General features: G+C 53.2%; 9 protein-coding genes across 9 annotated transcripts; 3 read left to right on the plus strand and 6 right to left on the minus strand.

The window, feature by feature from the left end:
* Positions 1 to 161: 161 nt before the first annotated feature.
* Positions 162 to 1775, minus strand: AYL99_10415 (hypothetical protein; the record flags this gene model as incomplete). Its single annotated transcript, XM_018841921.1, has 1 exon — positions 162 to 1775. The coding sequence occupies one exon, from the start codon at positions 1773 to 1775 to the stop codon at positions 162 to 164; it is 1614 nt and encodes a 537-aa protein (XP_018688809.1).
* A 2651-nt stretch (positions 1776 to 4426) lies between these two features.
* On the minus strand, positions 4427 to 5682 carry AYL99_10416 (hypothetical protein; the record flags this gene model as incomplete). The annotated part of the gene is made up of 2 exons (XM_018841922.1): positions 4427 to 5340; positions 5454 to 5682. The coding sequence occupies 2 exons, from the start codon at positions 5680 to 5682 to the stop codon at positions 4427 to 4429; spliced, it is 1143 nt and encodes a 380-aa protein (XP_018688810.1).
* Positions 5683 to 6135: 453 nt separating this feature from the next.
* On the minus strand, positions 6136 to 10962 carry AYL99_10417 (hypothetical protein; the record flags this gene model as incomplete). The annotated part of the gene is made up of 6 exons (XM_018841923.1): positions 6136 to 6333; positions 6390 to 6695; positions 6778 to 7606; positions 7689 to 9943; positions 10001 to 10772; positions 10829 to 10962. 6 exons carry the CDS (start codon positions 10960 to 10962, stop codon positions 6136 to 6138), a joined length of 4494 nt encoding a protein of 1497 aa, XP_018688811.1.
* Positions 10963 to 11740: 778 nt separating this feature from the next.
* Positions 11741 to 14199, minus strand: AYL99_10418 (hypothetical protein; the record flags this gene model as incomplete). The annotated part of the gene is made up of 3 exons (XM_018841924.1): positions 11741 to 13204; positions 13270 to 13456; positions 13511 to 14199. 3 exons carry the CDS (start codon positions 14197 to 14199, stop codon positions 11741 to 11743), a joined length of 2340 nt encoding a protein of 779 aa, XP_018688812.1.
* A 911-nt stretch (positions 14200 to 15110) lies between these two features.
* On the plus strand, positions 15111 to 15932 carry AYL99_10419 (thiamine pyrophosphokinase; the record flags this gene model as incomplete). Its single annotated transcript, XM_018841925.1, has 1 exon — positions 15111 to 15932. The coding sequence occupies one exon, from the start codon at positions 15111 to 15113 to the stop codon at positions 15930 to 15932; it is 822 nt and encodes a 273-aa protein (XP_018688813.1).
* A 390-nt stretch (positions 15933 to 16322) lies between these two features.
* On the minus strand, positions 16323 to 20123 carry AYL99_10420 (hypothetical protein; the record flags this gene model as incomplete). The annotated part of the gene is made up of 5 exons (XM_018841926.1): positions 16323 to 16733; positions 16946 to 17134; positions 17184 to 19951; positions 20008 to 20052; positions 20105 to 20123. The coding sequence occupies 5 exons, from the start codon at positions 20121 to 20123 to the stop codon at positions 16323 to 16325; spliced, it is 3432 nt and encodes a 1143-aa protein (XP_018688814.1).
* A 456-nt stretch (positions 20124 to 20579) lies between these two features.
* AYL99_10421 (hypothetical protein) lies at positions 20580 to 21803 on the minus strand (the record flags this gene model as incomplete). Its single annotated transcript, XM_018841927.1, has 2 exons — positions 20580 to 21659; positions 21720 to 21803. The coding sequence occupies 2 exons, from the start codon at positions 21801 to 21803 to the stop codon at positions 20580 to 20582; spliced, it is 1164 nt and encodes a 387-aa protein (XP_018688815.1).
* Positions 21804 to 22853: 1050 nt separating this feature from the next.
* AYL99_10422 (hypothetical protein) lies at positions 22854 to 24386 on the plus strand (the record flags this gene model as incomplete). The annotated part of the gene is made up of 2 exons (XM_018841928.1): positions 22854 to 24302; positions 24360 to 24386. 2 exons carry the CDS (start codon positions 22854 to 22856, stop codon positions 24384 to 24386), a joined length of 1476 nt encoding a protein of 491 aa, XP_018688816.1.
* Positions 24387 to 25047: 661 nt separating this feature from the next.
* AYL99_10423 (electron transfer flavoprotein alpha subunit) lies at positions 25048 to 26156 on the plus strand (the record flags this gene model as incomplete). Its single annotated transcript, XM_018841929.1, has 2 exons — positions 25048 to 25519; positions 25579 to 26156. The coding sequence occupies 2 exons, from the start codon at positions 25048 to 25050 to the stop codon at positions 26154 to 26156; spliced, it is 1050 nt and encodes a 349-aa protein (XP_018688817.1).
* Positions 26157 to 27886: the final 1730 nt, after the last annotated feature.

The following is a 27886-nucleotide window of genomic DNA, read 5'->3' on the forward strand; positions in this document are numbered from 1 at the left end:
TCCGTTAGGGGTGGTTCGAGGGTAAAGTAATATTCATGCCAATCAATCTCGGAGTAGTAAAGTCATCAAGGTCGTGATGAAAGGAGTGGCTGAGTCTACCAAGAGAACTCAAAAGGATGTTGTAAATAGGGGGCACCGCCCTCATAGCCCGCCTGTCCGCTTCAAATGACGACGCTCTTGCGTTTCTCAGCGCTACTAAGAACCATCAATGGTGTGTTGCGTCTGGCCGGCTCGATCTCGACAATAGACCCTCCGACAGAGTTGCCCTCATCGCTACTCAAGCTCTTAGAACTGATCGCTCCAACACTGTCGACAGACGACCGTTCCCGGGACTTCTCCTTGATCTCAGATCCAATCACTCCACTGGCAGCAGCTCGGAGACTGCCAAGGCTCGGCTTGCTCGAGAGGCTGTTGCTTCCAGCAAGAACAGAGTCGTCAGACGAGACAGAAAAATTGAACTCGTTCTCGCTCCCAGGTGTTCCGGCCCCAGACCCGGGTTGACGACCGCCGTCACTGCGGCGCTCACGGCCCGCACGGACGAGGTCATGAACAGCTCGACGACGCTGTCGAGTGGCAAAGTTCTTGCTGCCCTCGTGCTTGGAGGTAGGCTTCTCCTCGAGCTCTTGCAGAAGGGGCGGACCCTTGGGTTGTCTGACAGGATGTTCTCCGGCTCTTCCGTGCCCCGGTCCGAAGGTGGCCGTCATGGGGGTCTGTGGGAACCCAGCCGGTCTGATGGCAGATCCCTTGGTCCAGTCGCCAGCAGTCTTGATATTGGCAGACGACAAATTCTTCCGGTGGCCCCGGCGGAACGCGTTGGCAGATGGAGGCGGGAGAGGCTCAACCTCCTGCGGTGGCGAGGGGGTGGACTTCGGAGGCGTCTTGGAACGGGCCTCGGCCAGGGGAAAAGAGGGCTCCGGATACTGGCGCTGATAGGCTGGCGTGGGAGGAGGAGGCGAAACCGATTTATGCTGACGGACAGGCGAAACTTCCTTCTGATTCTGGTGGTGATAGGAATTGTCGACGAGATAGCTCGATTGACCAGTCATCGGATTGTAAACAGTGAAGACGCCTGGGCTACCGGGGACGGGGTGAACCACGGGTTGCAGTCCTTGCTGGAATTGTTGATTGTACAGACCCATCGGAGAGCTGATGGGAGACTGGTATGGCTGCTGGCCAATGTTGTTCACGAACCCGGTGTTCAAATTGAGTCCAGATAGCTGATGCGCCGCAGCAGTGACATTCAACAACTGCTGCTGAAGAGCTCGTTGCTGTTGGGCGAGGTAATTATTCGTGGCTACCAGTTCATCGTACAGATTCTGATCCATGTTCTCCGCTCCATCAACGAAATCAAGGGATGGAGGGGCAAGCACATGTTCAGGAAGCGAGTAAGGTTGCTGCAAGTTGCTTTGCACACTGTTCCTGCCTCCTGGGAAGTACATGCCGGTAGCTGTCTGCGGCACCTGGCTGGCATACGCCGCAGAGGCGTACTTGCTACTTTCCAGACCTATGCCATGGGTGGCAGGAGGTACCGTGGCAGATTTTGGAGCCGTGCGTAGACCTGCCAGAAGATGACCCCGGCTAGTGCGGGGCGTGGAAATGGTGTTCGCCTGCTGCGTTTCGTCAATGGTCGAGATCTTGGAGGGAGGCGCAACGCTGAGACGCTTGATATGGGAACCTTTCCCTCGAGAAGCAAAACCAGGGCCAGAAACGCCGATAGAGTTGTTGAAAGGAGACTGGTAAGTCATTTGAGCAACACCGCCAGCGTCGATGCTCATTGTACTCTAAAGGGAATATACAAGGGATCGTGTACTGTGTTAAGTTGATAAGACTGAAACCGTGTATGGATGGGGGACAAGCCGAAGTGTCCGAGCTGTAGTTCGAAAAGTCGAGGAAGAAAAATAGTCTGTGCACTGCCGACGCGAGAACTGAATGCGAGGAAGGAGCGTAAGTTCCCCCTTTTTGGTGGATTAGAAAATTAAGAGACAAGTCGTGACTAGGTAGGGGCGAGTTCGTGATCGAGCGTGGCTCCCCCAGATGCCGGTAGTAGTAGAAGTAGAGAAGGCGTAGGGCGTAACTAGAAAGGAAATACCTGCCTGATCCCTTTGTCAGAACAAACAGTCTGGTAGATGAGGGCGATCACCGAACGAACCAAATGTTCAGCCAGCTGTTGGCAGAAACCTTGAAATCGGACAAATACTAATGTGCTGCTGTTTCGAGACCAGACAGGGGCAGATGGTGGATTGTACAAAGCTGTTCTTGAATCTTGTGGCAACCATACAAGGGTGATTTAGAACAATGAAGGTGGTTCGGCAGTCAGATCGAGGTGTAATAAGTGTAAGATATTGCACGGCAATGATCGAGCGATTGACAGCTGCTGGGGTGGTGTGTGTGTGTGTGTGTGTGGACGATTATCAGGTATGTTGCAAGTCACTCTCCACGATTGATGGAGGTTTTTTTTTTTGAAACGGGCCGTACGGGTATATCGGTTCAAGATGGAAAGGATCGAGGCGGGTCTTTATGTGAGGGACCTAGATGTCGGCGCAGAGAGGGCGAGGCGGATTGGAAGAAGCGATTAGAGCGGAAACGGTAGAGGGTCGAAAGGAAAGGCGAGCGACGCGAGACCGAGAGTACTGGGTAGCCACAGTCGATGCCGGAGTCGACAGGGAAGAGTGAAAGGGAACGGAAAAGGGAGGCAATAAGTTCAGGAAGGAGTAAAATGTGAAGAGTGACAGCAAAGGATGGTAAGGGAGGGAAAAAAAGAGAAGATCGAGGTAAAACGATGATGGAGATGGGTGTGGGTAGATGGATGGATGGCCCAAGCCTGGCGAAGGATGCAGGGAGGAAGGGGAGCAGTTTGGAAAAGACGAGCAGCAAAGGGAGGAGAAGCCGAGCGAAGGGAGAGAGGAAAAAAGAGCTCGGTCTGACTACTGTAGATGCGGCCCTTCATAGGGGCTGCCTGCGTCCATCTCATGTCAGACCGCTGCCACTGCATCCAGGCATCTGACGCATCCACTTTAACTGGCCATCAGGGGAGTCCGCCAGCCAACGGGAACCCGCGGCGAACGGTCAAGGGGGGTTTGCTGGGCCCCAGGCGATTGGCTTGCGGGGGTTTGTTCGGGTGCCACCAGCGCTGTTGAGCTTGGCAGACTACCGGGAACAGGCGCCACCCAGGCCACTCAGGGTTCCAGAGCGCTTGACGCTTGAGGCTTTCTGGTTAAAAGGGGTCACCAGGCCTGCTTAGTCTGCGTCCTTCCACTGTGCTGTCACCCATCACCCGAAGAGCAAAGGGCTCTTCTCACCCAACAGACCGTGCTCTTCCTTCATCACTGCCCATCTTGCATGCATCATTCAATGTCTTTTCTTTTCCCACCGAGGGGGGGCGAATTCTGGCTGTTCTTCCCAGCATCCCTCACAGCCAAATCCAATCACTTCAGCACAGGAGCCAACACCCCTACCTACATCACTGCTATTAATACGTCTCGCTACCACTCCCAAGTCTATTTGCTGATCTGCTTACAGTAGGCCACTAGTGCAGAGCTAGTCCCGAATCCCACGAGGGTTCATAGGCTGCGGTGCTCCCCAAACCACTGTTTCAAGCTCCTCCGAATTGGTCGGCTCGGGGTTTCGGGTGGAGATGCAGACTGGTCAACCCCTCCCCAATGCGTATACGAAGGAGTACAATATGTATCAGGGGACAGGGGGTGTTAACAGTAAGACAGCTAGACATATCTACACGTTATCGAGCTCAACGATGATAACACGCTCTGAACATTCTTCTCTATTGGAAAAAAATCGTTCGGAAGCACTCGGACTCACCACTACTGAGTCGGTTATCTCGCGCGACCGTCTCGAACACTCGATCGCGTCCGCCGTCCCAAATTTGCCTCGTGGCAAGCGAGGTCTAGGCGGAGATTGCTTGTTCATCAAAAACTCCATATCCAGCGAATCTGGCTGGCTACCTGGGCGACCCAAAATTGTGTCCCAGTAATCAGACGCGCTCCTCTACACAGTACAAGCGCGCCACCACCCTCTTCATCAGCTCTGCCACATGGCAGCCCTAATCTTGGCTCACCACGACTTGGTCCTTGAGGGGAAAAAAACGGAATGCTGGGCCCCGGTAAGGCTATTTAGCGTGAACGAAACCACGTAAAAATGGGACTGGAGAAGAGGTCTTTTATTTCGGCCGCTACGAGGAGACTCCGTACCTAAACGATGACAGCACGACGACAGCATCGCGAACGTGTCGAAGTAACCTTTAGCCATCTGTTGATTCCAATATCGTACAGGTAAAGCCTCGCGTCAATGATGTACAATACCACCTTTTGTCTTCCGTGTTCTGCTGTAAATGACTGCACCGCACTGGTATGCAAAGAGAAAAGACCGATTCTTCCGTCGTGTACATTAGGTCTCTTTCCGGGTTCTATTCTCACTTCTCTGCATCATCGCCGGTAGCATCATGCGCCGCCTTGGGCACAATACTAGCTTCCGGACTGTACGTGTCATCAGTCGCAGAAGACTTCTTCGGCTCACTCGTCACTCCTGATTTCTGGCCCTCGGTGATGTTTTCGCGCTCGGGCGACATCGTGGAAGAATGAGACGGGTCGTCACTCACGTGCACCTTTCCTTCTGATGCAGGCGGCTTGTCACTTGAGAGATGTTCTGCTTTTTTGGACGTCGTAGCATCGTTCTTCGCGGTCTCCGGCCCAGGCTGTGACGGTTCTTTTGGTTCAAGAGAGGTGGCCTTCTTCGTTCGTGCGGGCCTCGGCGCCGGGTCCGGCTCCTCGAGCAACCTGTGCTGCGTCGCAACCGCATCCTGGTGCTGCTTCTTGCGCTCGGCAATCTCATTTACCAACTCCTGTTTCTCGGCCTCCAGGCCGGCATCCAGCTCTTCGTCATCTTCCAGCTCGCCCTTGTAGACCTCCGGATACCGTTGGAAGCACTGCTGCATGTTCTGGAACTTGTCGATGCAGTCCATGCCCTTGGGCTCCTCCTTGGAGAACACGAAGCACGAAAACGCTTCGCGGAACTCAGGCCCGCATGGCCCATGCGCCATGCCTCCCAGACACGGGCAGTCCCAATTGATCTCCCCCGTCTCCGGATTGAAGGCGCCCTCGCCGGCAGCCTCTTCCTCGAGCCCTTCGGCCGTGCCGGTTGTGAGAGGCCCGTGGTCGTCAATGATGGCAGTGGTGGAGGCATTCTCGGACGATATCGACTCGGCGACGGAGTGCAGGGCGGACGCGTTTTTCTCGGCTTCCCGTGCGCGGCGCGAGGTGAGGGCTTCCAGGGTCGAATGGTCCGGCCGCTCGTCGTCGAGGGCGTCGAGGTTGGGGTTTAATAGATCTGCGAGGCACACACGCAAGTTGTAAATCAGTAACGAGTTGCCAGAGAGAGAAAAACGTGAACCCATTCAACGAGCAGCCCCAGACAGGGAGCCTGTTGAGAGCATGACTTACTATGTTGTGGCTGCTCCGCAAAGACCGGGCTCGTGTTATAATAGTAAATGCCCGCAATAGCGAGACCCCATCTCAACGCCGAGCCCTTCCAACTCCGTCGCGCATTCGCGGGCGATGTGCTGGCGAACCGCTTTCCGAAGGTACTTCTGGCTGTGGGAGCAAGGGCAAAGGAGGAGGGTGAGGCGCGAGCTACCGAGCGCAGGCTCGATCGGGCGGCGGGTCGGAACATGGTTGATGAAAAGACGGAGGGGATCGACTCGGCTCTCAATGTGGTGTGTGCAGTTCTTCGTCCGTTTCAGAGATACAGTAGAGAATGGGACATATCAAGCAGATGTAAGGGAAAAAAGTGATCTGGGCATGTAAACGAACGACTGGCTGGAGTCCCGGCCTTATTCATATGTAGTGATGCAATGGGCTTGTCAATTAATAATTTGTAGCTCGAGATTTCATATTGCGTCTAATGGGCGCTGGACGTCGCCGTAGAAGGGGGTGGTGTAGCAATAGGGTGGAGCAAACGCATGTCTGATGTCTATCGCCTTTTATCAAGCCAGCCAGCGTTGCTGGGGATTCCCAATCAAGGCTTTCTCAAACTGTCATAACTCTACCGCTAGAATTGTGCATCCAGGATACATTGCTTCGGCATATCGATGTAGTGGGGAAATGGGCAGTACTGCCTCTGTATTCACATCCGCAGCCCGTGGACATTCACACGATATTCCTTTTCGGCTTTCAGCCGCAGATTGTCCTGGAGATAGAGTGCCCAGGGGTCCAGCAGGAATTGTGCTTCTGGCTCCTTCTCCGCATTGAAAACGCGTACGAGGAAGTACACATCGGTGGGGATGCTGGTATCAGCTGATTCGGGGATGGTATATGTGCGAGCCTGTGGCAAGTGTTATTAGTCTGGAGCGGCAGGGGATATGCCTCACGCCCACTTACCATCTTCCACTGGGAATTGCTGTAGGCGAACTCAGACGCCAGGTCCCCTGTGGTCGTCCTCACGTCGAGATGGTACACCGGCGGACGCTTGACCCATCTCTTGGCCTCGGGATAACACTCTGCGACGTAACGGCTGAACATGCCGCTGGTATCGGTGACCGTGAAGCTGGCGTAGAGCTTGGTCTTCCCGTCACTATTTCGTTCTCGAACGAAAACTTTGTGTCCGTTTCTTGTCCTCAGACTGCTCGTCCAATGGACATCTGGGTCATAGGCCGTGCTGAGCATCCGTCGGAGTTCTTCCGAGACCTGCAACGCTTGTTAGCATCAAAGTCACATCGTTCGTGAAAGTTCATATTTTGACGCTGGCTTTATCATTGGTGGGACATACCTTTTTCTGACCCAGAAACTCCAGATTGTCGTCAGCCTCTCGACGCACGTTGTCAGAGAAGCCGGAACTTCGTCTCAGCATTCTACCGGGAACTGCCGCGAAGAGTCTCATCCTACTGCCGCCGAGTGTTGAGCCAGAAAGTGTCGAGGAAGCCCTTGACGCGATCGACTTAGCGTCGTCATCATCCTCCTCCTCTTCTATATAGAGATCACTGGCGCGAAAGCAGCCGAATGCGCCGTCTATCACGAAAGCCTCATCGGAGTTACTGAAGCCACTGCCCAGAAAAATCCGTCTCGGACCAAAACCGGGGCCGAGCATGCTGAAAGGTCTGAACATACGCACCGATTCTCCCTTGAGCGTGCTCTGTCGACCATTCTGTCGCGGCCCACTGGTCGTCGCTGCGCCCCAACCCTGGGGCTTTCGCGGGTCGAAGTCGTCAACATCTTCAAAGTCGTCCGCTGCGTCATCATCCAGGTTGAGCGCGGCAACACCGTGCTCTTGGAAGCATTTCTGTATATTCGGAATGTCGTCCTGTAAGGCGACTGTGAGGAGAAATAAGCCTTTGTCTTCGATCCCGCAGAAGCTTGCAATTGCCTCGATTAGGTCCCTGGGAACCTTGGTTGATTCGAAATACCCGTTTTTCAAGTAGATTTCGAGCCGGTTATGTTCGGTCGAGAGAACAACGTTCCCATCCTTCGAACGCCCCGATCTGCTCTCAGAGGCAACTTTCACGGACCACTTTTGGATGACTCTCGTAGTGGTGAATGCTTGCAGCGATCTGAGCTTGGCCACCTTTTCCTTCTTCCCATGTTCTTTCTTTGGGATGAGTCTGGCAACGGCCTTTAGTAAAGTCTTTCAATTATTGAGAGGGATGCTGTCAGCCATTCGTTGGATGACGGAGCAGTACTTACCTGGCTATGTATTCGGCTCTTGATCGTAGATCAGCTTGCCGAGTCGGATCGGGTCGTAAGATACCAACAGTCTCTGCAATGCTCGTGACTGCTCGGGTCAATCGCCGTTTGTCGCAGCCCAGCTTGCGAATCAAGAGTGGAATTTTCAGTACATCCTCGACCTGGAAGGCGAGCAAAGGCACGATCCCACTGAAACTCTCCAGCAAGTGTGTCCTGTCAGCAATGAACCACGGGGTTGAGTTGTTGGCGTATGCAAGCATATCCCACTCTTCTTGGTTGCTTGTTTTATAGATTGGCCATATGCAATGTGTCTGAAGTGAGTCGATGGCCGTCGTCGTCTCGTCCTTCTCCAGATGCTTTTCGATTTCGAAGAACAGCGCTTTGATGTAGGACAACGGGTCGCCGACATTGAGCAATTTGGTCTCGCGGACGATGTCTGCAATGCCAGCATCGGGAAGCAAGAAGAAGTCACGGAAGAGCCGCTGGCAAGACGGATAGATGTTCTTCAGAGCAACAAATCGTCGAAGACATTCTGGGCCGCTCCACAAGCAATCTTGCACCTTCACCCAGCGTGGTTCACCTCCAACTCTTTTGTTTGGGATGCAAACCAGCGGTTTCTGTTTGAATGACTGCCTCACAACGTCTGGGAGTTCGGCGCACCGGGCCTGGATCTGTTCAAGCAGCAAAGCAGCCCGGTCGATAACGATTGCATCTTTTGTACCGCTCATTGCTTCTAAGCATCGGAGGTAGAAGCAAACATCACCTTCGACACCAAGGCCCAGGATTCTCAATCTTTGCCAACGCGGGTCGAGAGGATCGTCGACATCGACGAACGGCACCTGACCATTCGCTTGCTGAACCAGTTCTGGGATAGGCAGGAAGACCTCGCGCAGGGACTTCTTCCCGCCTCCAAGGCACTGCACTTGTGCTTCCTGCAGCGAGTGTCTGAGTCTCTCTCGACATGCCTGTCTAGCCTTTCTGGAGTCATCTCTAGCACCGCCGGCGTCATCTTCGAGCCATCGAGAATAGTAGCCCCAATTGTCTCTCAGAAGGACCAGAAAATCTCTCGACTTGAAATTCTGCATGATCAAGGCGAAATGCCGCGATAGTCCGAAGGAGTGCGGTGATTGCGCGTCGGCCTGAGTAAGGCGTGGCAGAATAGAGATTTTGGCGGTATTCTCCAGCCACTCAAGCCAACTCGCTTGATCCTCCTCTACGGCCTCCAAGTAATGTGGATGGATGAAGTTGATATCGCTCCGACCAGCAAAGTATTGGCTCGCAGCAAAAGGAGCCTGCCACGGCAGATATGCGCTTTCCGCGCGACAGCGGCCAGAACCATCTGTTGTAGCAAGCCAGAGATATCTGACCTCAAAGTCATGTACTCTGGCCCTGAAGAGGAACACTGCCTGAGATATCAGGTGCTCGACAGTAATGCTTTTCGGGTTGAACAAAGGCTGGGTATGCACGTGGAGGAGGAAATCGGCGATAGCATCCTGACCGAAGACCTTGAGGCCGAGCTGAAGATACAGAGAGCGAGCTGTGGGGTTGTTGGCAGCATCTTCTCTGACTAGTCGGAATGCAAGGCCCTTGGGCGCCGTGAAGTTCTCGGCTTCTTGAGGAAGAAAGATGCTCTTCTCCTCGGCGGAAACCCACCTTCCGTCATTAAGAGGAATGATCGGTAGCTTGCGAAGCTTCTCGTGATGTTCGGTATTGAAAGAAAGCTTCAGTAGGACTTCTGCAAGTCGCGTGTGCCACTCGACAGTTTTCGTCTTCTGGAACATTGCGGTATTTTGCTTGATGTAGAGATCCAGATGATCCAAGAATATGGCTTCGGTCATTTTCGTGACACCTAGCGTTTCCAGATTATCGTAAAGCGAGACATCATACTGATGGCACAGATATGCCAGGTCGGTTCTCGGTGATGAAGTCATTGGGATACCTTGTCTGTCGCAGAAGTCCAAGGGGACATAGGTCAAGGAGGACGGCATCATCAGTTCTTGAGCTCTGGACTTCAGCACTGGCTGTCTTGAGAGGGCTTCAATGATATCTCGTCTGGATGGTTCGAAGAAATGATGTCCAGTCATTTTGAACGGGATGAATCGGGGCCAGATATAGCACAATTGACTGTGGCTGTATGCTGTCGTGACAGCGACGAAAGCCTTGACAAACTCTCTTCGAAGGGCTCTGTTCCAAGGGGAGTCTGACAAGACGTCCTCGCGGCTCGCAGAAAGAAGAAAATCTCCCTGGAGGAGAAACTACAGAGGATTAGATCAGTGGGAGGTGACGTTCCACCATGAGAAATGGCTACATACCTTGAAGCCATAGTCGCGAATCGGAAGGAATGCGTAGACCTTTTGAGACATCAATGGCTGGTCCGTGATGTCTGGGAAGGCAAGCAGGATCTGAGAATCGCTTGTGCCAGGACGTTTCGACTCAAACGGAAGGTTTCTTGCAGTGTGTGAGCTGACAAGGTACTTCGTGATTTCCCCATCGCGAGTCAACTCAATCGCTGTCTCGCCGTGGCTCGTACCGACGTTCTTGCTGAAAGAAGTCTTCCAAACCCGTTCGCCATCTCGAATTGTAATCGTCACGGTTCTCAAACGGCGGAGAAACATGAGCATACGAGGGTCGAATTCTTTCAGATCTGAGAGCAGCCGCCTCACGTCGTAGTCAGGAGACAGATGCAAGAGCATTGATGTCATAGATGGCGTGGAGGGCTCGGGGAACGGCTCCCAGATGGGCGCGATCATTCCTAGGACCTGTCTCTTGTCGAATTTGAAGGTGTAGCAATTGGACGAGATCCAAACGACATCAGCAGCTTTGAAGACCGATTTGAAGCCGATCCCCTTCTCCCCGACGTAGGCGGTGGCGCGGTGGGCGCCAGCTTTAGTGCTGCTACCCACCCTGCAGATAGCCTCGACATTCTTTTCACTGAAGCCTTTCTCATTACAATCGATCCTCAGGCGTCGATTCTGGTACGTGAGAGAAATGCTGGGTTCGGCGGCATCATACTCGTTGTCGTCCGCATTCTGGATGAGCTCAAGGAGGAAGTGCGTGGACTTCTGATACAACTCATCCGCGAGGCTGAGGCATGGTTAGACAATAGGCTCAGAGGCAGAGAATGGGCAAGGACAGTTCACGTGTGAAGGGCATTTTGAAGATTCTCGACATTTCGACTCTTGGAACTGGTGTCGTCCAGCCCAGCTTCTTTCCTGATGGTATCAATGTGGCGCTGAGCCTTCAGGACAGCCTGATCTCTGCTCAGCTGTACCATTTTGAAAGCTTAATAATATAACAAAGCTCTCCAGCTCGATAATAATTCGAGGGACAATGCAGCCTTTTGTAGCTGGTCATGGGGCCAAACGACCTGACTCCCCGCGAAAGGACTTGACTCAGGCAGAGCGAGGCAGATTTCAAGTTGAACCATGCCCTCATTCGCGCCAAGAGAACGGAATGGCTGTGCAAGGCAACCCTCGCATTAGCATCGGACAAGTTAGTCACCAGCACCTGATGCATCTTGGTTGGCCGCGGAAAGAATAGCGTGAAAGAGTACAACGTGTATCTCAAAGGGCGTGGCTCCCTGCAGGCTCCCATTCATGTGCTTAAGCTTCCAGATACTGGCGAAGCTCCAGGAAGGAGGACGCGACACCCAATACTTTGCGAGCAGTGGCACTGCCATTGTGGGCTGGTGCGGGTTCTGATCAATAGACTATTAGTCAAAGGCATGATTTCCGTAATACGTGGAGTCTCATTGAGCAGATCGGAGAGCATAAAGTGCTGCAAAGGGCGACAAAGTCAAGAGTGGGAAGTTATGAGACTGTATCCGAAGCAAGTGGGATAGAGGCGTTTTAGGCTGAGAACAATGCCGCTTTACTACAGCCACCCGTAGCGCCTTCTTTCAGAAAAGCGGCACGAAGCCCCTGGTATCAACGCCATGTCTACGAGATACTCAGCCTCAAGTCCCTTCATCACGATGGGATTGTTTGAACTATTGAAAAATTGTTGAATGGATGGAGGCATACGTAACAAGGAAGAGAGAATACATCCCGACCTCACGCTGGCAGCACCAAATCACCCTCCCAACCGCCTGAATCCTTGTAACTCCCATCGAAGGCGATGCCACGGATCTGAAAGTGTACCTTTCCCGCGGGCCAGCTTTTGATTTCCTCCTCGCTGATTGGGAACCCCAAGGTATAGGCCACACCCAAGAATCTACCGTTTGCCCGGACATGGAAGTGCGAAAACTGCATAGTGGTCGGGCTCAGGGGTAGAATTCTAGGTGTGGTTGTAGGTGTGGTGTTCGGTAGGGGTTTGGGGGGATTGAGGTCATTCGCAAGGGTCCACATCAGGCGAGTGTAGCTTCCCGTTTTACCTGTCTTCTTCTCGAGGGTAGCTTTCGTAATTTTGTTGTCGGGGTAGTTGTGATCTTGCGGCTTGATGGTCAGGCTGATGATCTCGATGAGATCCGCCACGCCGTCCTTGGTCAAGCTAGCAAGGGTGTTTGCGGGCGCATTGTCCATGGTTATGCGGATGTCCTGAACGAAGTCCTGGGTGTTCCTCAAGGGGATCGACTGCGTTAAAGTCTCATTTTGTCCAGCCAGGGAGGCCTTCCCCGAAAGAGTGTAATGCTCATCATGAGCACCATTTCTGGCACAAAGCTGGATGGGTAGGCCTGTTGTATCCATGAGCCTTCTGTAGACGAGAGTAATTTCCGGTTTCAAAGCAGCATCAATGTTGAGCTGGTGCAACACAAGTGACCCGCTCACTTTAGACTGATCATTGATGCCTTTATTCTGAAGATTGATGCGCAGCGTGCATTTCGTAGACATCACAGCTTCCAACTCTCCACTCGATTCCCCAGCGTTGGTGAAATTGAGCGCCCGCTTACGTCGCCCAGGGATAGGCAGTACTGATTGCTGACCAAGTCGGTATCTATACTGTTGGCCCGACTGGTCGATGACCGGCTCTGTATAGTCGGTGTGAAAGAAGCTTTTCGTGCCAGCAGGGTACTCCAGAGCTGATTTGACGATGCCCCAGTCCTTGAAGTCCATAGCCGTGGGTGGGTGCCGCCAAAGGTGTTGAACGATGCTGTGGCTGCACGGACAATCGAATTCAGCTTGCCACCCAATGTCCTGGGTTCTCCGAAGGTCTTGTTTCTGCTTCCATACGCTGGCAGGCATACGACGCTTATCTGTGGGGTCAGTCAACGGTGTCAAATTCGGTTCGCCTTCCCACATGAAACGATCCACGGAGGTCCCTGGCATGAAATGCTCATAAGCCCAGCCGTGTGCGAAGAGTCCCACGCCAGCGCCACCGGGCTTCGTGGAAGCATCGTTGACGGCTTTCCTCGCTGCATCCAACTTCTCAGCGATGAAGCCGACAAACCGGCCGGTGGCTGTACCGCCATGGCCAGTTCCCCTTCTAAGTTCTAGCTGGCCATCTTCTCTGAATCCCGCAGTGCGGCGGCCTGAATCCGGATCATAGGTGTTTTTCATGTCGTCGTTCGTTTGTGCCCACTTGAGTAAGAAAGAGTCAGTGCCATGTGGGTCAAAATTGGTTGTGTCGCGCAAAAGGCACTCACACAATCAACGCCGTGATATACAGTATCCAGTTTCGCCCCTGCCATTTTGATCGTGGCGTCAAGCTCGTGATTCGCATAGAAGTAGTTGATCAAGATCGAGCCAGCTGCATCGCGATATGGATCATTGAAAGTGTTTAGTACGTTCATAGAGCCGTAGTCCTTATTTTTCTTTGTCAGTGCATCGTACCTGGAGACTGTCAGTGGATGATGCTGGACTCCAACTGTCACGCAGCACAATTACCAAATAACCTTGCCATGTGGGACTTTTTGGGCCAACCTGGTTTTCAATTGCGCCACCCAGGTCTTGAGCACGTCTTGACTAAAGTCGGACCACTTATCATGTCTCGTGAGCTGCTTGCCGTTCGCATCCTCTTGGAAATCTGCGCCGTCCACGATCATGCTTTCGAAATTCAGAAGCCATCCATCGAAGCCGTAGACGCTCGCCATTTCAGCCAGGATGTCAGGGAGACGATAGGGCATTTTAGCAGGCGTTGGCGAATACGTGTGGAAGATCCTTTTAGGATCCTCTTGGCTGAAAGGCTCGATGATGAAAGTTCCCAAGACGAGCGCCCCATTCCTATGACCGGCATTGATCCAGGCTGGTGGAGGGATCGTGACCCGTCGATGCGAGAAGTAATTGAAGATCTCAACATGCTGCCAATACTCCATAATATAATCTTTCCGAGGCTGTGTCAAGCCCTGAGAGGCTTCATAGGGGAGGTAATTGCCCCTGTAGTCATGCATGACGAGAATCTTGCATTTGCTCTGATCACCTCCGGTGGGCCGCTTGTAGAGAGGTGTGTTTGCAATCTGCAAGACGTCTGCATCCTTTGGCTCCCAGGCGTAGATGTCATCTAACTTGCGGAAGAAGGCAAAGCCATTGACAAAACGGTCCTGGTCGTCCTTTTTCTCCTCTTCGGTGGGCGCCATCGTGTCAAGAGAGGTGGTGTCACGTTAGAGTCTAAAGGATAAGATAGGAATGTCTGAAAGTACTCAACCTCTTCACCTTGGTTTGTCCACGTATATATGTGTGTGTATTCCAGGAGGCGTTCACGGACGAGCTGAATCGTGCAGGAGCTTTGCAATCTCATGACCATACAGCCAGCCACGCACAAGGTACTGGTTTTCTCATGTGTACGTGGAACGAGGATGTACACATTGGTCCTGCAGCGTGGAGGAGCGTCACTTTCAGCTCGGAGAATTGAAGCCTTCGAGAAAGCTTGCCTCATGAGTGAACGAGAAGAATATGCATACGAGAGGCCCGGCGTGACAACCATGCACATATTTTCAGCTTCGAGGTTCGAGACCTTGAGCTAATGCAGGTGCCTTGCAAGGGAAATCCATCTGACCGCATGATTCGCCTTCCCCTGGTCCAAACGAGCACATTCAATTCCGCTTCGGCTTACCTAGTCCAGATTCACTCATCATACACGTCCTGGAGAATGCTCAGTGTCAAGCTCTTTACCGAACATGCTTAGACGGTCCTAGAATGGCCTGGCCCCGAGACCCACGATATAACGAGGCTTTCTGCTCGGGTTAGCTTGAATCTCAATTGTACGAGATAACAGCCAGCCACGGAGCGGAGGATTGGTGATGATTCGTCTCTTGAGAGGACACATGGTTGAAGCTGAACTTGGGTTCGTCTGATTTCAGAAGTTTAAAGCCTGCAAACATCATCTCGGAATATATATTCTTCCGATACTCCGATACTTTCGTGCCAAGCATCCGGATAAATCGTGCGCGACCATCCTCGTCGACGACGACAAAGATATCTGACGAGATGTAGTAACTACTCTTCGCTATAGCCTTTAGACGTGTGCCAGGGGAAGCGATCGGCAAGAATGGTGACAGACTGGCACCCGTGCGGCCTCTTGAACAACAAGCCGACCCATCGCTATGCAATTGTCATCCTCAACCAGCCCGTGAACAAAAAGGCCCTGGACGCCGTTATCGGGTCAGCCTCGTTGCTCGTGTGCGCCGACGGTGGCGCCAATCGGCTGTACAAGTACGACAAAGCCGCACAGGACAGCATGAACGGCATGTCAAAGTTAAACCGCCGCGTGCCAGATGCTATCGTGGGGGATCTTGATTCCCTGGCAGAATCAGTGGGAGCGCATTATCGCTCTCTCGGGGCCCAAGTAATCAGGGACCCAGACCAGTACTCTACAGACTTCACGAAGTGCCTGAAATGGATCCGTGTCTGGGCCACATCGAAGCTCGAGCGTGGCGCACCAGGTCACGACCAAGAGCGAGAACCTATCATGGACGTTGTTGTCCTAGGGGGCCTGGGAGGTCGTGTAGACCAGGGCTTCTCTCAAGTCCATCATCTTTTCATGGCGGAGAACGATACGGCACTTTTGAGAGGCCGCATTTATTTATTGTCAGAACAGAGTTTGTCATTTGTTCTAGCTGATGGCCGCAATCTCATCCACCTCGAACCTGGTTATTTCGCGGAGAATGTGGGAATCCTCCCTGTTCTCGGGCGCACTTTCCTCACCACCAAGGGCCTTGAGTGGGACGTTGAACAATGGCCCACTGAATTTGGCGGCCAAGTGAGTACCAGTAACCATATACGGTCCTCCGAAATCGACATTGCCTTCGAGGGTCCAAGGCCATTGTTCACCCTGGAACTAGACGAACGTCTGACGACCACTTCCGAATGAAGCTTGTGCCGCAGAGAGTGACCATTCGTCTTGTGCCACGCCTGTTGGGCGCGGGAGCCAAAATTGTCATTGCGGATTGGCGCTCTGCCTTTTCTCTGGACCGGCTAGTGGCCGGACCAGAAATGGGGGCGGCCGTCTGGTTTTTTGTCAGACGCGGTCTGTGTGGCAGGTCTCGCTTGTCCATCCCTGGATCGAGGCCACGAGTGGCTCGGACTGACGCATGTGGTGCGATCTTAAACCCACCTGGCGAGGAGTGGCTTTGCTGTAACAATCGCCGAGGCGGAATCGGTTCGCGGGGTACACGAAGCAGAGTTGACTGCTGAGTGATGAGCAGGTGCGCAGAATCTCATGTCCTATTGAGGCCAAGTGGCCAAATCAGCCTGGCTTCTTTTAAGTAACGAAGGGATGGTTGTGCGGTGAACGAGAGCCGTTGGTCGCCTCTTTCTCGCACGTTGCCGATTGGGGTCGTGATTTCTTGGAACCGTACCAGTCCACATCGCTCAGATTGAGTCTTCTAACTCGGGGCGCGTTGCGTCCCGACCTCTCAGCACGACTGAGGGAAGGATTGTAGTGATCGGGTCCTAAGTTGAGTCCTTTAGTATTGGGGTTCTTCTCCAGCGGAGGTTGTACAATAGGGCCACAAGGAAATCCATTGGAAATACCGTCGTGTTGGTCGTCTTCACGCAGGTCGTAATTCAGGACCAGGTTCTTGATGCGTTGTTGTTCCTCCCTTTCGGCGGCTTGCTGCGACTTCATCGAGACGGCAAAGCTCGAGTCCGAGGGTAACTCAATTGTCTTTGTCTGAAAGGCTGTTAGTACTGCGTTCTACCTAGACCTTACCTGGGTTATTAGTCCAAGGATTGTCTATGGGGTGAACTTGCTTGTTGTCGATTCCCCTTCTTTGTCATCAACGAAAATGCCATCGTATTGGATTCAGCTTGGGGGGCGGGACTGGGTTCATCGTCGTTCGCCTCAATCGGCGCTCGTTGAATCTTTCGAATGGGTAAAGGTACGTCGAAGTGCGTCTTGCGCTCAAATTTGCGGGAGTCCAGGCTTTCAGCCATCATCTTTTCGAACGCTCGGTCAAACTCGGCCTCAGCCTCCGGATCCAGGTGCTCCTCTTGACGCAGGACGACAATCTGTTCTTCTTCGTCGGAGTCCACGTCCTCCTTCTCCTCGCCTGTGTCCTCTTCTGCACCGGCCTCCTCAAGATCAGTAAAACATCTCAACACAAGCCGGCACAGCACTTACCTCGCCTTCTTCATCTGACGATCGCGCAATCTCGGCTTCAAGCTCACCATCGGCTTCGCCGAGTGCATCCTCAGAGCCAGAGTCTTCAATGTCTTCCAGCTGCTCCACACCTTTATCCCGCTGTCTGTAATTCGCGTTTATGGCTTCACCAAAGAGTTTGGCTGCCTCTTCAAGCTCGGTAACCAGCTTCCAGTTGGGGCGGACGAGAGAGTAGGTGTCCTGCACCAGAAATTCAATATCCATGGGCAGTGGATCCTTGGTAGCCATGTAGTATTGGAAGAAGGTCAGGAAGAAGTCGAGCTTTTTGCGGGAACTACCTCTGTCGAAACAGATTCCACAGGTGTCGAGGAGAGTGCACACCAATCGGATGCGGAAGAATTCGTCAGGGGGATCAAAAAGTGTGAAGCCTCCGGGCTGGGGCGTTCCGCCGTCATGACCGAACGTCACGATCCGATACAACGTGTCGAACACTACCGCTGAGTCGATCATCTTGTAGTTGTAGAGCTCTCCGAGGTACTTAACTTCGGCCACCCTTCGCTGATTGAACTTGAAGTCGTTCTGCTCCAACCCCAGAGTAATTTGTTCCAGGACGTTGTCTATGATCATAATGGCAAAATCCTGATGATAACGGAAAAGTGCCTGAAGCAGAACAGCCAGGAGATGGATGTTACTAAACTTGACCTTTCCCGGCTTGCTGAAAATCTTCTCTAGCATCTGGACAACTTCCTTCTCTTCCCAATGGAGTTTTCGGATGGTCTTGAGAACTTTCATGTAGTTGCGTTTGGTCATGTCCACATATACCAGTTGCCGGACGAAGAGTTCTGTCGGCGTCCTTTCCTTTTGTTGTATTGCGGCCCGCTGGGGAGGGTCAACATAGTATAGAGCGTTGTCGATTAGCATGCGCTCTTGAGCCCCCATGTGCTGTGCGGTCTTCTTCCGATTCAGCGTCTCGAGGAAAGATGCCATCCGAGGAGAGGTCTCCGGATTGCGCAGGAGATATCGACCGCAGTTTTCGAGCAAATGGGCGATGATCTCGATGTTCATCCTCGAAAAGTCGTCCAGACTGACTTTGAAGCAATGGAAAATGACGTGCTCTGGGACGATCCCGAACTTCGTGAGTTCAGCCAAGTAACGGATATTGGCCATGCGAATCTGCCCCAGAAAATCTTTGGATTTCCGCCTCTGGAGGCTTCGGAATTCGTCATCGAGATGCGCGATCAAGCCTTGTACGACATCGGGCATGTACTGCCCGAGAGTGGCGGCAAGTCGTGCATACAAAGGGAGCAGATCGATCCGACCCTTGGGAACTTCCTGGATAGCCTTTACCAGACGGTTTCGGGAGGCTTTGGAGTTTAGGAAGCAGAAGTCCAGAGCCACCTGATCGACCATATCCTTGGTTTGCATTTCTGGCAGGCGCAGGAGAATGGCATCGACTTGAGCTCCGACCGTCTTGTTCGTGATGGCGGTGGACTGGTCGTCGTTCTCCAGAGGCTTGTTCGTCCCGCCATCAACGGATGCGGAAGAGGCTTCCCCACGATCGTCTGATTCAGGCTTCTTTTTGGAATCCTCCAGTAGAATGCCCGGAACTCGGCCTTTGAGATCGACCAAGTTCTCATAGAAGCGACGTTCCTCTTCGTCTTCCCAAATCCCGGCGCCTTCTCCTTGGCCCTTGAGGTAGTCACCCGTCTTGATCATCCCAACGCTGCCTGACGCAGCGGTCTCCGCCCCGTCTTTCATCTCCAGGTTTGGCATTTCTTGTCCTAGGACATCACAAAGGACTTGGGCATTTGCAACCAACTTCTCTTGAGCCTTGACCTGCCTCTCAAAATTAGCTTGCCTGTCTTCGAAGATTTCACCGCTTTTGACATAAGCCTCCGCGTTGCGGCGGCTTTGGTTGTTGAGAGACGTCTGGTCTCGGATGGCGTGGGCTTTGACGCTCGTTGAGTACCGTTCCAAAATATTGATGAATCTCTGTCGAATGGGCAGGGGAGTAATGGGGGCGTCTTCCTCAGGGGAATCAATAGGGCCATCGCCCTCTTTTGCGGGCTCGACAACCTGGCCGTCGCCGTCGACTGTTTTCCGGCCTTCCTCAGACGGTAGCTTCAGTCCCAGAACATCCCAGGCGAAATTCTTCACGAAAAGAACGGCCAGACTAAGGTTCGCATGCTCCGGGTCATGGCCTAACAAGTCCTTGAGGACTTCCAGAGGGAATGGCTCATGCTCACCGTAGCCGTCGGAGCGAATGCCATTTGTGCTCGGCTTTGCCTTGGACTCAAGTTGTGAAGCGGCGTCTTTGCCTCGCGACATAGCTTCATCTGGTCGATCTGCGTCGTCCAGGCTTCGAAGAATACCGCACAGCCAAAATTCGGTGACGACGCGAAGGAGTACTCGGTGTCGAACCAAGCGCTCCTTCTCTTCTCGCTCGCGGACCTCCTGAGTCCACAATTTCAACTGCGCCTTATCAGGACTCGTTAAGCCCTTGCCCAGAAGCCATGCCAGCTGCTTGGTAAACTCTTGGGGTCCAAATCTTTGATGTAGTGCACTGACAACCTCGACACCTGTGGCAATCTCACTCGCAGTCTTGAGCCTCCCCAATCCTTCCACCGTTGCCGTTGTGATCTCGGAGAGGTATTTCTGTAGGGACAACGTGCGGATCTCGGACAGAAAGGTATCCTGTGCAGCAGACGATAGCCCGGTTCGCAGTCGTTTAATAAACGCTGTATTTTTTTTCAGTGACGAATCGAGTGACTTTGCTACTTCATAGACATCTGCGACCTGTGTTAACCAGTATCGGTCCCATGGCGCGTAGCAGACAGATGCATACCCTTTGCGCCTGCCCAGACGCGCAGGTTTAGGTCACGTAGTTCTCCTGGTGCCCGATTGTCAGTGCATTGTCTGCCAGTTGCACGGTGTGAGCCTACTCTTGCGCTTGCGGTCCATGACGGGCCGCGGTTTTGTAAAGAGGATCCTGACGCTCGCATGACGACGAGGGAGGATGCAGAGGAGGTGCAGGAATCCTGCCTGGGAGATCGAACGGCAGATATCACTACGCGTTCGTCACTGTAGGGCTGGCGCAGCGGATGGGTACATGAATGAATCACTTTCCAGGGATATTCACTTGGAGGGGCAACAGTGCCTATGTTTTCACGGGGCTCGCTGGATGGAGCCCGCTCCGATGATGGGTGCCAAGAATGGTGCCACCAGCCCTTACGAACCAGCCAGCAGCGTCCCTGGATTATGGAAGTAGCACCCCCGGTACCAGCGTTTGCATGGGTACATTAGAGGCTCAACCAGGACACACTAGGCGTTGGAGAGACTTCAAACTCTTGTCCATTCTGGGCGTGTCTGCAATACGATGTACTCATGACGGCTCTTCACGTATGCTATGGTCATTGCTTAAACTTGTTCCTCAAACACCTTCGCTTTTTGGGCAGCCAACTTGCTTTTCCGTGCACGTGCGGCTTCCTGATCAGCCGTGGACGTTCCATTCTTTCCTGCGTCGTCCTTTAGACGTTTCCGAGAACCAGCCTGGGGTCCCTTTGTACTTGCCACATTTCTCTTTCGCTTCTGTCCTTGCTGAACTTCATCTTCTAAAGATTCAATCCCGTTTTCACCAGCGATTATATCATCATTCTCGGTCCACAGGTCGTCCGCCAACCATATTGGCACTGCGAATGAGGATTGACCTTTTATGTGGATGCCTCTTACGTTCCTCCATCCTTTGACAACGTGCTTCTCAATCAACTTTGAGACAATGGTTGAAATATTTTCTGACAGCTGCTCGGGCTTGAATGAGGCAAGACCAGCGCGGACGGCCACAAGCGTACCGGGTCGGAGACTGACAGGAACAGCATTGATCGCTTTTTCAATTTCTTTGGCCAGGGCTAGCGGTGATGTGGGAGCAGAAGCGCCGTCTTCCTTTGATTTTTTAGACTTGTTCGCCTTGTCTTTCCTCGTGTCCGCAATCACGATAGGGATGGGCCTTTTGGAGGTTCCCTTGTAGAAGACTTTGCCCAGGATTCCTGGTAAGCGGGTGACTATCCGGTCGTCGGCGAGGAAGATGTCATGTTCAGAGAGGAGCTCTCTCAGTTGTTCAAATGTCTTGTACCTCGCCTTGAGCTTCGTGCATCCGATGATTCGAGTGATGCGAGACTTGAGATGGTCGGGAAATGTAGGGTCAGCCACCACGTTTTTCACTGCTCTTTGGGGATCGGTGGTGATGAGACATATCCGAAGGTCTGGGGATGTGTTGAGTGAGTGTGGGACAGCAATTTTGCTGGGCTTCAGACGATTCTTGTCGACGATATGTTGTTTGGTAGTGAGGGTGAGCCAAATCGGCGCCGTTGTGTCATCATTGGCATCGTCCTCAGAATCGGAGCCGCTGGCAGCCAGCAGACTCTTTTTTGACGATGCCTGCTGTAGACGCTTGGTTTCTGACTGGATGTGCTGGAGCAAGGCTCGGGAGGCTTTGAGAGTCTGGAGGGGAAGAGGTTAGAGAGAAAGCCGATTCGAAGAGACTAGCTATTGCATGCATACCTGGTCAGGGTCGAGCTGATAGGGAGTTTGTTGTGGCTGCTGCTTCGAGACAGCAGTAGCTGTCACCTTGGTCAGGGCAGCCATCGTCCAAGTTGTGTGGTTGTCTTTCTGGTTGTCGAGACGATTTTCTCTTCGACAAGGCGCATGGAGAAAAAAAGTCCCCAAAGGCCCTGGATCCGCTGAGTGGCTGTCGCAGTTCGCGGTTGTGGGGAAAATTCGAATCTTGCTCGGCTCACCTTCCTCGATCTAGTTGATGTCTCTCCAATTCTCATTTCCGCCTCTCATAATCGGTCACGACGCCGCGCCAACTTTCTCCCAGGACGCATCCCGCCCACAGCCGACGAGCCGGACAATATAGCAATGAAAATGCAGACGAGGAAGCTGAGCGAGAATCCGACGTGCAGTGACCGATGTGTGTTCAGCCAGTGGAAGCTCTATAATCTGCTGCGACGACGATGGATCGACAGCTGTAGGGACACTATGGGCTGTCTCCCCTGTCTATACCGAGTACCGCGTTTTCATGGGATGCTCGGTGTATGATGAAGCCAAACATGCAATGTAACTCTAGCGTAGAAAGCGGCCAACGACATGTCGACTCAATCGAGCCATTTTCTCACACTGCATTTCTTCCTCTCCTCAATAACCCTCCAACTCCCACGGCCCATAATCTCGAACTGGCGGTATTGGGCCAACCGTGAGCGAATCTCTCGAGGATCGGTGCCAGACGCGCTCGTCGTGCGTGTCATGGTGTCATGAGCAATTAGTGGCGTCCGAAAAATGCTGGCGCGAAGAACGTCGACTCGGGCCACTCCACATCTGCCAGTCGGGAGCCATTTAGCAGCCCTTTCTCCAATCCACTTCGCGTGAGTTGCCCTCGCTCCATCCATTCCAGCACCACGAGCACCTTTTCAATGTCCAACCTCTCGTGCCCTTTGACCTCTTTCGTGGCCCAGCTGCACTCTTGACGTGCTGTTCTTCTTCACATCTCTTGCCTGATTCTCTGCTGAACCTCTCATGAACAGAGTCGTGCCGAACAGCCCCGTTCCGCTGTCGAGGACGCGCTTTTGAGCTGGACACTCTCCCCCCAGCGACCGCGCTTCCCCGAGTAGCTAGGCCCGGTGATACCTGATGACCATGTCTCCCTCGACCACTCTCGCAGAGACGGTCGTCTCGCCCTCTCCAGGCCCGAAACGAGCAGCAACGTCACTGCTTCCCGCCTTCGAACCACTGTCTTCGTCCCCGGCTTTACCACGACCCCTCAAGCGAAATCGAGATGCTCTCGACGAGCACACGACCTATCCGACCCCCGTTCCGACTTCTTCTACCGCGATTCTGTCTTCCTCGCCAGCACATGTAGTCAAACCCCGGCCTGGCCTCCCACGAACCACGTCTACCCTTGCTGAACGTACTCCCCTGGGTGCGGTGCCCTCTATCCAACTGCAAGCCGATGGCAAGGTAACGCGTATGGGGAGATCCAGTGCTTCTTGCGACTACCAATTTTCCTCGAACCGCCTGATATCGCGAGTTCACGTGGAAGCGTGCTACAAAGCTGGGAGTTCGCGTCTCGAGCGTGATCGTGTCGAAATCACCTGTACTGGTTGGAATGGTATCAAGATACATTGCAAGGGCCAGGTGTACGATGTGAAGAAGGGAGAGACATTTTCGTCCGACATTAGAGACTCGGAGATCATGATTGACGTTCATGACAGTCGCGTCGTCGTGGACTGGCCTCCGAAACCTCACCTAGGCGCCTTCTCATCTGACGAGGAGGAGGAAGATAATTCTCCTGCCAAGCGCCAGCGAGCCATGCTGCGCCATTCAACACCACCCAGCCCGAGTCCTGTGCAAGTTCGTCGACGGCTTGCTTCTCCCATCTCCCCATCGCCCGCCGTACAAGCCGTGATGCCTTCCTCACCGCCACTTCCAGCTACTGTCGAAATATATGAAGACCCCGAACCAACCAACGAGAGCAGCGGAACAGTCACCGGTACCGAAGTGTCAGCGTCTACACTGGCATTGTCCCAGAATTTTGGGCAACCCGAGGCCTCTCAGAACAATAACCCGTTGTCTGCTGAAGACTTCTCGGACAATGACGAAGAAAACGACCCCATCATTCATTCTTTTGGACCGTTTGGTGCAAATCTGCTGCCACGCATGGCCTCAGTTACCGCTGGAGATTCGCCTAATCCTAGTGACTCTGCAACAAGCACACGGTCGTCGCACACCGAACCCCTTCACAGCGGTGGCCTGAGCTCACTTAAAAAGAAAGACCCGGATTTTGACGTGCAGGGTCACATTATTAATCAGCTCGCATTCTCGAGATTGTCCTCTACTCCATTGTCCACCATTCTCAGCCACCTTCCCCGCGAGGCTGGGGCGTTGTCCATCAACGACATCAGAAAACTCATCCGTGAAACAGCGTGCATTGGTGAAGTTGCAAGAGAAGGGAAGGATGCGGCAGGCAAACCTCTGGAAAGCGAATTCTACTACATCCCCGACCAAGATGAGGATGAGAAGCGAAAGGAAGCTGTGGTCAATGATTTACGAAAGCCGGGTTTGCGAGCTTGCCGCAAACAGCACAAGGTAACTCCTCCCCATTTGCGCTCTCTCGACAGTACAGACAGGACTGACACATCATAGCAATATTTCTGGCGGAAGCCCAAATAGGTGCATGTTCAGACATTGTGCTTCGTCAAGGGATGAAGCGGCAGGATAGGTGTGGAAGGGCGGCTTGCCTACTGAGTATGATTTCTTTACGTGTCTTTTTGGGGTTGCATGTCTGTGCAATCGTCTCTGTACACGACAGGCTGTCGTCTCTTGTCTAGCGTTCAGCGTCATGCATAGCGAAAGGAAACCAGACATCAGCGTCTTTTCATCTGTGACCGGAAAGTGGGGTTTTGTCGTCTTTCATATCACTGTTGAGAACCAAGCCAAGATGAGCTCTGATAGGTAGAGTTAGAGCATGGCGTGGGCGAATACCAGTGGTGCAGATGCCATGCAGAATATATTTTGAACAGATCTCCTCGTCCATCCTATTGCTGTGCTGTGCTGTACTGTACTGTACTGTACATAGATGGTGATGCTGGGATAGAGGTCGAGCTTCGGGACAAGTTTCCCGACATCGGAATGCTCGCCTTCGGGAGAAACTCGCGTCACACCCTGAAGATCCCGAGGTCGAGGCCGAAGCTCGCAGACGTCAACCACCGAGTTAACGACCGCGACAAAAGAAGTCACCTCCATGACACTCCTCTGGTCTTTCAGCGTTCCTCTTTGATCTCCTCGCTCATTTTTTTTGCTCCTCCAGCAGGGAGAGACGCACTCTATAGCCATGCTCTCAATAGCTGGATCGTCCGCCATCCGGGCAGTTCGCGCACGCACCGCTCCCCGCGGCCTTTTATCCCAGTTTCAATCGGCGTCCCTCGCACGACTGCTCTCCACACTGGCCATCCTCGAGCAACGCGACGGCAAACTCAACAGCGGCTCGTTAGGGGCAGTTACGGCGGGGGCAAAGCTCGGAGGCCCGGTCCATGGCTTCATCGCGGGGAAATCGGCAAAGGCGGTTGCACAAGAAGCATCAAAAATTAAAGGTTTAGAGAAGGTCATCGCGGTGGAGAACGATGCATATGACAGAGGGCTGCCCGAGAACTGGGCCCCGCTACTGGTCGAGAACATCAAGAAAGGAGGCTATACACATGTGATCGCGGCGCATTCGGCGTTTGGCAAGAGTCTGCTGCCTCGAGTGGCGGCGTTGTTGGACGTCCAGCAGATTTCCGACGTGATGGGTATCGAGGGAGAGGACAGTGAGTTTCACGCCATCACCTGTAAAGAAGGAAAGACACATTTTGCTGATGTGATGCAGCGTTTGTCAGACCTATTTACGCCGGCAACGCCATCCTCACGGTCCAGAGCACCGACCCCACCAAAGTATTGACCGTGCGCCAGACGTCCTTCCCACCGGCAGAGACAGAAGGCGGTTCCGCGAGTGTCGAGGACGGCGCCGATCCCAAGGTTGAGTCGCCGACCGAATGGATCTCGGAAAACCTGACCAAATCCGACCGCCCCGAACTGGCCTCCGCCGAGAAGGTCGTGTCGGGCGGCCGCGGCTTGAAATCCAAAGAAGAATTCGACCGGTTAATGCCGCCCCTGGCAGATGCACTGGGCGCGGCGATCGGGGCTTCCAGAGCGGCGGTGGACAGTGGCTTTGCGGACAACAGTCTCCAGGTCGGCCAGACGGGGAAGAACGTCGCTCCTCAACTGTATCTTGCGGTCGGGATTTCGGGCGCCATCCAACATCTCGCGGGCATGAAGGACAGCAAGGTCATTGCGTGTATTAACAAGGACCCGGACGCGCCGATCTTCCAGGTCGCAGACGTGGGATTGGTCGGCGATCTCTTCGAGAGGGTCCCTGAGTTGACGGAGAAATTGAAGTCTCAATAATCACCTGGTGTCTTCTTGTAAAGAGGGGATGAATCCTTCCTGTCTGTCTGTTTTGGGGGAGGCTCGGGTCACTGGCGGTGTGATATCTCAGGTAAAAGGGAGGGCAGCATCGTATAGCATATTCTCTCCCGAGCTATGCATAAAAAATCTCTCACACATAGAGAAACGAAGGACAGTAGTCTTCCAAGGCGTCAAGACGAAGCTTTGAGGGATTATCACATGGAAAGGACCGGTGCATTACGAGGTACACGGGGCCAGAAATAGGATTATGCATCGACTTCGAGCCTGTTGAGTGTTTACGCACGCATGAGGTACCTATGTATCAGGTGACATTGAGTTGACTGCAGGTTGGGACGGTTAGTGACGTTGAACTTGTGGGCGACTTGGGGCTGTGGGTGGGTGAATGGCGTGACACCCATTCGTAATGGGGGGGTTACCATCGGCACACAAAGGTTAGAATTCGGGGCGGGCCATGATTCTCGGTTCTACATCCTCTGTACTGTCCATGGAATATCGAGAATTTTGTCTTGTTGTATGTGCTCTGTCGGTAACCCCGAGATGTCGGTTCTAGGACTGTATGGGTATTGTGCAGTAGATAGTCACGAGGTATGACCTCGTATTCAGTTATTAACGTACGGAGTAATATGGCACGGAGCACGGAGCACGGAGTCGTCCGCGACATTATTATCATTAATTATTTGGGCCGAGCATGTGTCGGATTTCCTGGCGCTAAGTTCCTCGCTAGTACCCCGGAGTATTGTTGCCGCCAATGGGAGACGGCCATCGAAGCTTAAATCTAGATCTTCTTATGTAATCACTCTTCCGACATTTTCGCTGGGCACGGTTCATAGCAAAATCAACTCATCGTCTCTCGCCATGTGATCCAAACGTCGATCAATGTCAATAATGCTTCTGTACAATACGGTAGGGTTCTACAGGCATCCAGTTCATCCGGGCGAATGCGAGAACATGTGCGATGGCCGTATGGTCACGGTGTCAGAAAGGGATTTTTGCGACTTGGAGCCCCACACATCCAACCCGGTTAGCCATGGACCATCCCACTCGAGTCACCGAAAAGCACTCGGTACGAGTCATGGAGCCTGACGACGGGGGTGGTACCCATATTCAGGGTCTGCATAAGGTTCGAGATTCCCGAGTCTGCAGGCAGCAGGCAGCAGCACCACCCGGGCGAGCATCGGGGAACACGATAGCAACTTACTACCAGGTAGGGGACTCGCTTATGGAAGCCCAGCCAAAGTTGAGTTGGGGGTGGAGAGAGAGAGAACAGCGCGGAAACCACTCCGGATTGGCCAACCGTTGGAGCCGTGTTGTGAACGGGGACGCTTCGAATAGTCCCTGCTCTGCAGGAAGAGTTTTCCTCCCTTCTCCCTCCCCAGTTCAGGCTTAGACACCGCAGATTGAGCAAGCCATTCCGCTCATCCGCGCAGGTGCAGATCGACCGTTGCTTCCTCGACCCACCCGGTTGAGGTGCAGGATCCGAGAACACGTTCTGGGCCTTTCGTTTCCAGTCTTACAGGGGCTGTCACAAACATACCTGGTCTACGTACGCCGTCCGCTTTCTTTTCTCGACATGCCACTGTGTCCATATCCGTGATGTATGTAACGAGTTAGAACAGAGGACAGATTATCCGGGGGAATTCCTGGTCAAAAATGCGTGTGATTGGAAGGAGTTGCTCGTCCGTGGGTCTTGGTTTGGCGGCACAGATCCA

The sequence above is a fragment of the Fonsecaea erecta genome (genome assembly GCF_001651985.1).
Source record: "Fonsecaea erecta strain CBS 125763 chromosome Unknown Scaff11, whole genome shotgun sequence".
NCBI lineage: Eukaryota > Fungi > Ascomycota > Eurotiomycetes > Chaetothyriales > Herpotrichiellaceae > Fonsecaea > Fonsecaea erecta.